This window comes from Entelurus aequoreus, linkage group LG12 (assembly GCF_033978785.1).
Source record: "Entelurus aequoreus isolate RoL-2023_Sb linkage group LG12, RoL_Eaeq_v1.1, whole genome shotgun sequence".
Classification (NCBI taxonomy): Eukaryota; Metazoa; Chordata; class Actinopteri; order Syngnathiformes; family Syngnathidae; genus Entelurus; species Entelurus aequoreus.
In genome coordinates this window covers 54,073,111-54,084,789 of record NC_084742.1, presented here as the reverse complement: position 1 = coordinate 54,084,789, position 11,679 = coordinate 54,073,111, and the positions used below count along the sequence as shown (strand labels likewise).

General features: G+C 38.8%; 1 protein-coding gene across 1 annotated transcript in view; it reads right to left on the bottom strand.

Moving 5' to 3' along the window:
- Positions 1-11,679, bottom strand: part of zdhhc17 (zinc finger DHHC-type palmitoyltransferase 17) — a 130,010-nt gene that overhangs the window by 43,346 nt on the left and 74,985 nt on the right. The window contains exons 8-10 of the mRNA XM_062066273.1: positions 5,741-5,866; positions 3,389-3,531; positions 408-508 (exon numbers count right to left, since the gene is read on the bottom strand). Coding sequence (XP_061922257.1) covers positions 408-508; positions 3,389-3,531; positions 5,741-5,866 — 370 coding nt within the window. The remainder of the gene's footprint in view (positions 1-407; positions 509-3,388; positions 3,532-5,740; positions 5,867-11,679) is intronic.

The window sequence follows — 11,679 nt, the reverse complement described above, 5'->3', positions numbered from 1 at the left end:
CAAGCAAGAATGGGAAAGAATTCCACCTGAGAAGCTTCAAAAATGTGTCTCCTCAGTTCCCAAATGTTTACTGAGTGTTGTTAAAAGGAAAGGCCATGTAACACAGTGGTGAACATGCCCTTTCCCAACTACTTTGGCACGTGTTGCAGCCATGAAATTCTAAGTAAATTATTATTTGCAACAAAAAAAGTAAAGTTTATGAGTTTGAACATCAAATATGTTGTCTTTGTAGTGCATTCAATTGAATATGGGTTGAAAATGATTTGCAAATCATTGTATTCCGTTTATATTTACATCTAACACAATTTCCCAACTCATATGGAAACGGGGTTTGTAAATAGAGCAAAGTCAGTCCCTGCCATAAAGAACTGGGCCGGCTGTGTTTAATGCTTCTCACAAAAGGATATCATTCCAGAACCAGTAGAACCATGTGGTGTACATCCAAAACTTGGTGGCCAGGTAGATTCCCAGCGGCAGGGCACTGTGCATGGAGTGGTCGAAGAAAGCCCTGGAGGGAAAACAACGGATGTGAGGTTAGTGATCTAAAAATAGCTTTTTGATTGAGCTTTCAGGTTTGTGCCGTAAGAAATGATTGGTTAGTTTAATTTCGCTATTCATTTGAAAATAAAAAACGGGGGCGTGGTCAGGGGCGGGGCGTGGTTAAGAGGGGAGGAGTATATTTACAGCTAGAATTCACCAATATATATATATATATATATATATATATATATATATATATATATATATATATATATATATATATATATATATATATATATATATTTATTTTATTATATATATATATATAAATAAAAGAAATACTTCAATTTCAGTGTTCATTTATTTACACATATACACACACATAACACTCCTCTACTCATTGTTGTATTTGAAAGTGCAATGCTTTGCAGCCAGAAGCACAGCCTTTGAAGGAGCATAGGTGTGGGCAGCATCTGTGAAATTCATTTTGCAGGAAAGGAGTGAGTTAAGGGTTGAATTGTCCATCCTCGTTCTATTCTCTGTCACTATTTTTAAAAGTAGAAATAACACTAATTTCACTGTGTAACATTGTTTTTTTAAATCATGTGTTATTAAATTAATTATTAGTTTAATTAAAATCAAAACTTCGAACGTCATCCTTTATGCTTTCATGCTATTTACATACAGATATATGTGCTGTTAAATGTCAATTTAGCACATTTAAATGATCAACTACAAGTTAGCGCAACAGTCTGACGTCACCTAGTATGCCCAATGGCGCCACCTTGTGGTGCAGATAGCACACAACGCTTCAGAGTTCACGGGGAGGTCCTGTACTGCTGAAAGCCATCCAGCCGTAGATGTTATAGACTTAGACTAAGACTTCCTTTTTATTGTCATTCAAATTTGAACTTTGAAGTACAGATAAGAACGAAAGTTCGTTACATAAGCTCATGGTAGTGCAGGATAAAAAAAGCAATAAGGTGCATATATAAATAAATAAAAAGGTTACTGTACAGATAAATATTTTGCACTTTTTCACATGCATCCATGTTTATGGATGTATGTTATATTGTCTTTTTTTCACGTTTTATAACGTGATTGGGCAGGCACGCTGTTTATATTGTGGGAAAGCGGACGTGAAAACAGGCTGTCCTCACTCAGGTCCGCATGGAGCTGGAGGGGGCGTGGCCTCCAGCTCCGCCTGAAAATCGGGAGATTTTCGGGAGAAAATTTGTCCCGGGAGGTTTTCGGGAGAGGCACTGAATTTCGGGAGTCTATCGGAAAATCCGGGACGGTTGGCAAGTATGAGAAGCGGTCCAATAAAGATGCAAACGTAACATTATGATAGGAAGTTTATGGTACAGAGTTGAGATTCATATACAAAACCCCAAACCAGTGAAGTTGTCACGTTGTGTAATTCGTAACTAAAAACAGAATACAATGATTTGCAAATCCTTTTCAACTTATATTCAATTGAATAGACTGCAAAGACAAGATTTTTAATGTTTACACTGAGAAACTCCTTTTTTTTTCACAAATAATCATTAACTTAGAATTTAATGGCAGCAACACTTTGCAATAAATTTGTCACAGGCATGTTCACCACTGTGTTACATGGCCTTTCCTTTTAACAACACTCAGTAAACGTTTGGGAACTGAGAAGACACATTTTTGAAGCTTTTCAGGTGGAATTCTTTCCCATTCTTGCTTGATGAACAGCTTAAGTTGTTCAACAGTCCGGGGGTCTCCGTTGTGGTATTTTAGGCTTCATAATGCGCCACACATTTTCAATGGGAGACAGGTCTGGACTACAGGCAGGCCAGTCTAGTACCCGCACTCTTTTACTATGAAGCCACGCTGTTGTAACACGTGGCTTAGCATTGTCTTGCTGAAATAAGCAGGGGCGTTAACGTTGCTTGGATGGCAACATATGTTGCTCCAAAACCTGTATGTACCTTTCAGCATTAATGGCGCCTTCACAGATGTGTAAGTTACCCATGTCTTGGGCACTAATACACCCCCGTACCATCACACATGCTGGCTTTTACACTTTGAGCCTAGAACAATCTAGATGGTTCTTTTCCTCTTTGGTCCGGAGGACACGGCGTCCACAGTTGCACGTTTTAGATGAGCTGGGGCCCAGCGAAGCCGACGGCGTTTCTGGGTGTTGTTGATAAATGGCTTTGGCTTTGCATAGTAGAGTTTTAACTTGCACTTACAGATGTAGCGACCAACTGTAGTTACTGACAGTGGTTTTCTGAAGTGTTCTGGAGCCCATGTGGTGATATCCTTTACACACTGATGTCGCTTTTTTGCCTGAGGGATCAAAGGTCCGTAATATCATCGCTTATGTGCAGTGATTTCTCCAGATTCTCTGAACCTTTTGATGGTGAAGTCCCTAAATTCCTTGCAATAGCTGGTTGAGAAATGTTGTTCTTAAACTGTTCAACAATTTGCTCACACATTTGTTGACAAAGTGGTGACCCTCGCCCCGTCCTTGTTTGTGAATGACTGAGCATTTCATGGAATCTACTTTTATACCCAATCATGGCACCCACCTGTTCCTAATTAGCCTGTTCACCTGTGGGATGTTCCAAATAAGTGTTTGATGAGCATTCCTCAACTTTTTCAGTCTTTTTTGCCACTGGTGCCAGCTTTTTTTTAACTAGTTGCAGGAATTCAGAACTAGAAAGTGATGCAGTTAACGCCCTTAATGTTTGGTCATTCTGCTGTTGGGTTTCATCGCCAAGCCTGGACATCGTATTCCCTGCTCATCAAGGGCCCATGTACGTTGGCTTTTGGGGTGCCGTGTCAATTCCTCTCCAAGTAAGACTTCACTGGTTTTGGGGTTTGTATGTATGTATGTAAGTATGTATGTATGTATTTATGTATATATATGCCTTACTTGGAGAGGAATTGCACGGCCACCCAAACGCCAACGTACATGGCGCCCTTGATGAGCCAGGAATCGATGTCCAGGTTGGCGATGAAACCCACCAGCCAGATGACCAAAAAGGGCGTTCCCAGCATCACCTTTTGTCTGAACTCCTGCAAGAAGACAAAGCGGAGGGCAAAGTGAATACGTCGCATGCTTGCTTTTCTGCCAATTGGTATTTAGAGGGGCTCTTTTTATGCATGGTGTGTATTGTAGCTATTCATAAGGATTTTAATCTGCATGTAAAACACTGCCTTGTGGTCTAGATCAGGGGTCGCCAAACTGAGGCCCAGGGGCCATTTTTTTTTATAGGCCCGTGATACATTCTAAACACAAAATAAAAACATTCAGAATGAAAAAATTACACACAAAAAAACAGAACATGCAATTTTGGGAAGAATTGCGTGTGAATGCTTAAATGCGAAAACCAAACTTTAATTCTAATGCTAAAATGCTGACAGTTAGAATGCGTCAACGAGCAAGTCATATGTCAAAGTGTACGCATGAATTGAAAAATAAAATAATCTTAAAAAGTTAGCATGCTAACGCCTAACATGTATCAAGTAAAAAGTTATATGACTCTGACGAGTTTGGCAGTAAAATTAGCTTAAATACTTACCATGCTAAAGTTAGTATGCTAAAATGCTAACATGTGTCAGGTGCCAAACTACAGGACGTTCAGCTGAAAAACTGGCAAAAAAAGTTAGCATGCTAAGAATTAGCATGTATCAAGTACCAAGTCATATGAGTCTGAGGAGTTTGGCTCAAACATTGGTTAAAAAGTTAGCAAGGTAACGTTAGCATGCTAACGGTATGTATCAAGTACTGAGTTATAATACTTTGAGGTGTTCTAGCTCAAAAATTGGCGAATAAAGTTAGCATGCTAACGTTAAGATGCTAACAGTTAACATGTGTCAAGTACCAAGTTATAAGAGTCTGAGGCGTTAGGCTGCAAAATTTGCTTAAAAACTTACCATGCCAAAGTTAGTTTGCTAGAATGCTAACATGTGTCAGGTACCAAGCTATAGGACTCTGGGGTGTTTGGCTGAAAAACTAGATAAAAAAGTTAGCACACTAACAGTTAGCATGTATCAAGTACCAAGTCATATGAGTCTGAGGAGTTTGGCTCAAAAATTGGTTAAAAGTTCGCAAGTTAATGTTAGCATGCTGACAGTATGTATCAAGTACTGAGTTATAATACTTTGAGGTGTTCTAGCTCAAAAATTGGCGAATAAAGTTAGCATGCTAACGTTAATATGCTAACAGTTACCATGTGTAGACTACCAAGTTATAGGAGTCTGAGGCGCTAGAATGCAAAATTAGCTTAAAAACTTACCATGATATAGTTATGCAAGAATGCTAACATGTGTCAGGTACCAAGCTACAGGACGTTCGGCTGAAAAACTGGCTAAAGAAGTTAGCACGCTAACAGTTAGCATGTATCAAGTACCAAGTCATATGAGTCTGAAGAGTTTGGCTCAAACATTGGTTAAAAAGTTAGCATGTTAACATTAGCATGCTAACAGTCAGTATGTATCAAGTACTGAGTTATAATACTTTGAGGTGTTCTAGCTCAAGAATTGGCAAATAAGGTTAGCATGCTAACAGTCGGTATGTATCAAGTACTGAGTTATAATACTTTGAGGTGTTGTAGCTCAAAAATTGACAAATAAAGTTAGCATGCTAACATAAAGATGCTAACAGTTAACATGTGTCAAATACCAAGTTATATGAGTCTGAGGGTGCAAAATTAGCGTGCTAATGTTAGTAATGATGCCTGAGCCAATCAGCAGCCACGATACTGAACAGCAGGGTCTATGATTGTTTTGATCGTGTCTAGTGGCCAATACTACTGATATTTTTTGTTTATTTACCCATTTTTATGCTTAATTTAGGACATACATATGTACAACATGCTTTGGTAGCTAATATAAGGATGTTGTGTTCAGATAGTTTAGTATACTTTTATTGATTGACCTTTATTGTATTGCTTTTAGTATACTGTCGCCCCCGTATCCTAGATGATATGTCTTGCTTATGCTATGGTGTAAATTTTGCCTCATGGCCACATTTAAGACCTGTTTTCCATTGTAACATTTATAAGTCATAAAAGACAAGAATCATCAAAAGTCCCTTTTAAAGCTTGCAAATGTTTGCTTGAATTAAAAAAAACAATACAGGATACAATTACATGACTGGACAAAAACTGGCTTCCTGTCGTCGTCCTGTAATTTCTCATCCCTGTCTTGTAAAAAGTCGGTCGTTATAATGAAACATGACGACAATAACAGGATTGTAATGGCTACAAAGTCGTTCTGCTACCTTGTCCATCTTGAGTCTCTTCAAGTATGACGGGCTGTCGTAACCTTTTGCTTGTCGCACTTCCTGCAAGTGATTTATCATCCAAACATTCTTCCTTTGCTTGGCCAGGTCAAGCGGCGTTTCACCCTGAAGGACAGAAAGGGGAGAAGCATGGAAAGGAACTCATTTTCTACGTTGTAGTGTCAGAGGAATATTTGCCCTCCTTTGGGCAGAAGAAAAACACCTTAGAAATCACCAGTTACTGCCTTTCTTCTGCTATGTGTATATATATATATATATATATATATATATATATATATATATATATGTGGGGAAAAAATCACAAGACTATTTCATCTCTACAGGCCTGTTTCATGAGGGGTTTTCCTCAATCCTCAGGAGATTTTAATGGAAGCCTTCACATACCATGGTTTGTATAGGGCACAGAGCGGGTGGGTACAGGCAGGCGTGGGGGCGTGGTGATTGACTCGTGTGTTACCTAGGAGGTGTTTCCTTCTGTGACGGCATGCTGATACAATTTCGCTGCGCTTGTTGAGGGATGACAAGTCTGGACGGTATATGATAAACAGTTTCTCTTTTAAGCATAGGTTGCATCTTTTGTTACCACTGTTGTAAGGTGTGCTGGATGCAAGAATTTGCCATGTTATTGAGTATTCAACATTATTGTCTTTGAGATTCCAAATGTGTTTGCTGAGTTCTGTAGTGTTCCGGAGTCTGTTGCTTCTGAAAGAAGCCTTGAGATTGTTCCATCTGGTTTTGAATTCTCCCTCGGTTAATCCTACGTATGTGTCGGATGTGTTAATGTCCTTGCATATTACCTTTGCTTGGTAAACGACTGATGATTGTAAGCACCCCCCGTTGAGAGGGCAATCAGGTTTCTTGCGGCAGTTACAGCCTTTGTCGGTTTTGGAGTCGCTCTGCCTGGTGGTGGGCGGCTCCTTTTCAATTGCTTTATTGTGGTTTGAAATGATTTGTCGCATGTTGTTCATGCAGCTGTAGCTCAATTTAATGTTGTTCTTGTTGAATACTTTTCTTAGGGTGTTGCCTTTGGGGAAGTGTTTGTCGATCAGGGTGAGGAATTTGTGGCCAATATTAGTTGAGACGTTTTTGCTGTATGGGGGGTTGTACCAGATAATGTTGTTTCGTTTTCTGCTCCTTTTTGGTTGGTTTCCTGGCGTGGGTTCGTAGGTGAGGGTGAAGTTGTATCCGCATTCATCAAGTGCTTTTTGGTACGGGGGGGTTGCTTTGTCAAATTCAGCTTTGCTAGATGACAGCATCGATAGTCTTTTATTAATTCCGGTAGGTATTCTTTTCGTGGTGGTGGGTGGGTGGTGGCTGTCATGGTGCACATATTGGAGTGTTGTGTTGGGTTTCGTGAATGGTTGGTAGCTGTTATTCCTCAGGTTGAAAGTGACGTCGAGGAAGTTGACGGTTTGCTTGTTGGCTTCAATCGTGATCCGTAGACCGTTCTCTTTGAAGATTTGGCATATACGCTTCTTGGTATTCCCGCTGCTCCTTGGCGAGGCGCGACACACTGCCAGTCCGTCATCACGGTAAATACCAAGGTTCAGGTTGAGGCTAGCGAGCTGGGAGAGGAGGAAACTCCCAACAAGTTTGCACGTTTCTGCTCCGTCAAAACTCCCCATAGTAACGTCGAATGTTGAATTGTTCTTTTTTTGCCATGGTGTACCGTTGCGGATGAGTATGGAGTTCTTTGCGTGGATGATGATGTTTCTTTCGTTGCCTGTGATTGAGTCGTAGTCCGAGGCAAAGTCTAGTGCTTTGGTCAGTAGGTTTTGCGTGATGGAAGGGTAAAATTCTTCGACATCGAAGGAGATAAAGTTGGGCTGTTGTTTGTCTTGGATGTTGCTAAACCATTTGATTACTGCTGCTGTATTTCTCCATTGGTTGAGTGGTGTTTTGTCTGTAATTTTTGTGTTGATTCTGTCCAGGATTGTTTTGCTGATTTTTCCTATTTCGGATTTAGTTGGGTTTATTAGTCGGCATGATGGGTTATTTGCGAAGTTGGGTTTGTGGTCCTTCAATGTGATGAAGGCTTCCTTGTTGGCTGTAGCGTTCACCCTGTCCTCGATGTCCAGTTCAGCCGCGATCCGTTTGTTTTCCAGGTGGATGTTCTGTAAAGTGTTGGGTTGTGCTTTTTTGTATGATTTGGTGATGCTTCTGTCCAGTAAAGTGTTATGTTCTTGTATGTTCATTCTGTAGAAATGTGTGGTTTTGTCGGCAGCTATGATGAGGTTGCTTACTTTCTTGATGCGCTCCGTGTCATTTTTCAGCTTGGTGAGGAGTGGGTTGCGGACTGGCTTGAATTTGACTGATTGTATCATTTTGAGCATGTCGTTCTCAAAATCCTTTAGTTCCTCAACTGTGGGTGGGTTCTTGGTGGATTTGAATCCGTAAGTTTTCTTTTGTGTTCCTTTAGTTTCAGGGTGGAGGAAAAGGTGTGCTTTCCACCGCATCCTTCTCAGGAAGTGTTCCGGCTTCTCTATGAGCCTTAGCTTGTAGTCATTCTGCGCGGGTATGGGAATGTTCTTCGTGGAGTAGTCGATGTTGAATTTTTCCATTTCTGATCGTCGTACAGTGCTCAACAAAAGTGAATTTGGAGCGGAATATATGTCTTAATTAGATTATCCAAAAAATAGTGCTCGATACCGTAGTAGAGCGTAATACTGGCAGTGTGTCGCGCCTCGCCAAGGAGCAGCGAGAATACCAAGAAGCGTATATGCCAAATCTTCAAAGAGAACGGTCTACGGATCACGATTGAAGCCAACAAGCAAACCGTCAACTTCCTCGACGTCACTTTCAACCTGAGGAATAACAGCTACCAACCATTCACGAAACCAAACACAACACTCCAATACGTGGACCATGACAGCAACCACCCACCCACCACCACGAAAAGAATACCTACCGGAATTAATAAAAGACTATCGATGCTGTCATCTAGCAAAGCTGAATTCGACAAAGCAACCCCCCCGTACCAAATAGCACTTGATGAATGCGGATACAACTTCACCCTCACCTACGAACCCACGCCAGGAAACCAACCAAAAAGGAGCAGAAAACGAAACAACATTATCTGGTACAACCCCCCATACAGCAAAAACGTCTCAACTAATATTGGCCACAAATTCCTCACCCTGATCGACAAACACTTCCCCAAAGGCAACACCCTAAGAAAAGTATTCAACAAGAACAACATTAAATTGAGCTACAGCTGCATGAACAACATGCGACAAATCATTTCAAACCACAATAAAGCAATTGAAAAGGAGCCGCCTACCACCAGGCAGAACGACTCCAAAACCAACAAAGGCTGTAACTGCCGCAAGAAACCTGATTGCCCTCTCAACGGGGGGTGCTTACAATCATCAGTCGTTTACCAAGCAAAGGTAATACGCAAGGACATTAACACATCCGACACACACGTAGGATTAACTGAGGGAGAATTCAAAACCAGATGGAACAATCACAAGGCTTCTTTCAGATGCAAAAGACTCCGGAACACTACAGAACTCAGCAAACACATTTGGAATCTCAAAGACAATAATGTTGAATACTCAATAACATGGCAAATTCTTGCATCCAGCACACCTTACAACAGTGGTAACAAAAGATGCAACCTATGCTTAAAAGACAAACTGTTTATCATATACCGTCCAGACTTGTCATCCCTCAACAAGCGCAGCGAAATTGTATCAGCATGTCGTCACAGAAGGAAACACCTCCTAGGTAACACATGAGTCAATTACCACGCCCCCACGCCTGCCTGTACCCACCCGCTCTGTGCCCTATATAAACCATGGTATGTGAAGGCTTCCATTAAAATCTCCTGAGGATTGAGGAAAACCCCTCATGAAACAGGCCTGTAGAGATGAAATAGTCTTGTGATTTTTTCCCCACACATACATATTACGCTCTACCACGGTATCGAGCACTATTTTTTGGATAATCTAATTAAGACATATATATATATATATATATATATATATATATATATATATATATATATATATATATATATATATATATATATATATATATATATATATATATGTATATATATTTTTTTTTTTATATATACATACATAGGTTTGTACATACATACAAAGAAATGTATGTATGTATGTACAAACCTTGTTATTTACCCAGGTAAATAAAGTTGACCCCGTGTTTCCACCAAAAACTACATGGGTAGAGTTAGGTCTTCCGGAACTTTTTTAAGTTTAGTTTAGAACACCGGGGGTGTTCAAACTTTTTGACTGGGGGGCTGCATTGGACTTAAAAAATGTGGTAAAATAAAAAAAATTATTATTTATATATATATATATATATATATATATATATGTGTATATATATATATATACATATATATATATATATATGTGTATATATATATATATATATATATATATATATATATATATATATATATATATATATATATATATATATATATATATATATATATATATATACAGTCGAGGATTCTGTGGTTTATCCGTTATACAGTGCTCAATACTGGCGTAGAGCGGAATATACGTTAGGTCAGGAAAAAACACAAGAGGATATACGGTATCATCCCTACAAGCCTGTTTTGCAGGTTTCCCTGCAAGGCTATATCATCCCTACAAGCCTGTTTCGCAGGTTTCCCTGCGAGGCTATATCATCCCTATAAGCCTGTTTCGCAGGTTTCCCTGCGAGGCTATATCATCCCTACAAGCCTGTTTTGCAGGTTTCCCCGACGAGCAAGGAAACCTGCGAAACAGGCTTGTAGGGATGATATTGCCTCTTGTGTTTTTTTCTGACCTAACGTATATTCCGCTCTACCCCGGTATTGAGCACTGTATAACGGATAAACCACAGAAACCTCGAGTAATATATATATATATATATATATATATATATATATATATATATATATATATATATATATATATATATATATATATATATATATATATATATATATATATATACACGTTAGGTCAGGAAAAAACACAAGAGGCTACTTATTATGTTGAAGGGGACAGGAAATATAAGATTTTCAACATCCTGTTCCTTCTCAAGCATAGGTGTGTAAATATGTGTTTAGTTGCTAAAGTTTAATTGTCTATTGATCAAAAATGCACATCAATGAAGGAGATGAATAAAAAATGAATGAAAATGAATGAATTATAACATTTATATAAGACTTTTAAAGTCATTTTGATAGTAGGCTAATAGAGCTAATATAGACACTTACATCATGTGTTGTCTTCATTATAACACTTATATAAGACTTTTAAAGTCATTTTGATAGTAGGCTAATATAGACACTTACATCATGTGTTGTCTTCATTATAACACTTATATAAGACTTTTCATTGTTTGCGGCTCCAGACAGATTTGTTTTTTGTCTTTTTGGTCCAATATGGCTCTTTCAACGTTTTGGGTTGCCGACCCCTGGCCTATAAATATATATATTTATAAATATATATATACAGGTATATATATGAGTACATATTATAATAATATAATGGATATATCAATAATAATTATTATATTTGGTTGTTAAGAGTACGTGAAAGTTCGACTCCTACATTGTTTACTTCCCTGACAACCTCCTTAAGGGTTTTTTAATCAATCAGAAATATCAAGCAACTAAAATGTGCCAAGCATGGATAAGTGTGGAAAGTTTTTTGCATTTTTCCCCATCATCCCTTCTAATGGATTTAAGTGGGGGTAATTTTGATTGTTTTATGTTGACTGGACGTTTTTTTATAATAGACACAAAGTTCAATGAGCAGGTTGTGTTATGTGTGACTGTGTTTGTTGATTTGTTCCCCCTGCACCATGACTAGGGAAGGTTGTTTGGATTGGGTCATATAAGTAAATGTTGTACTACTTTTCCATGCAAGTACAATTAATGGTTGAGTTAT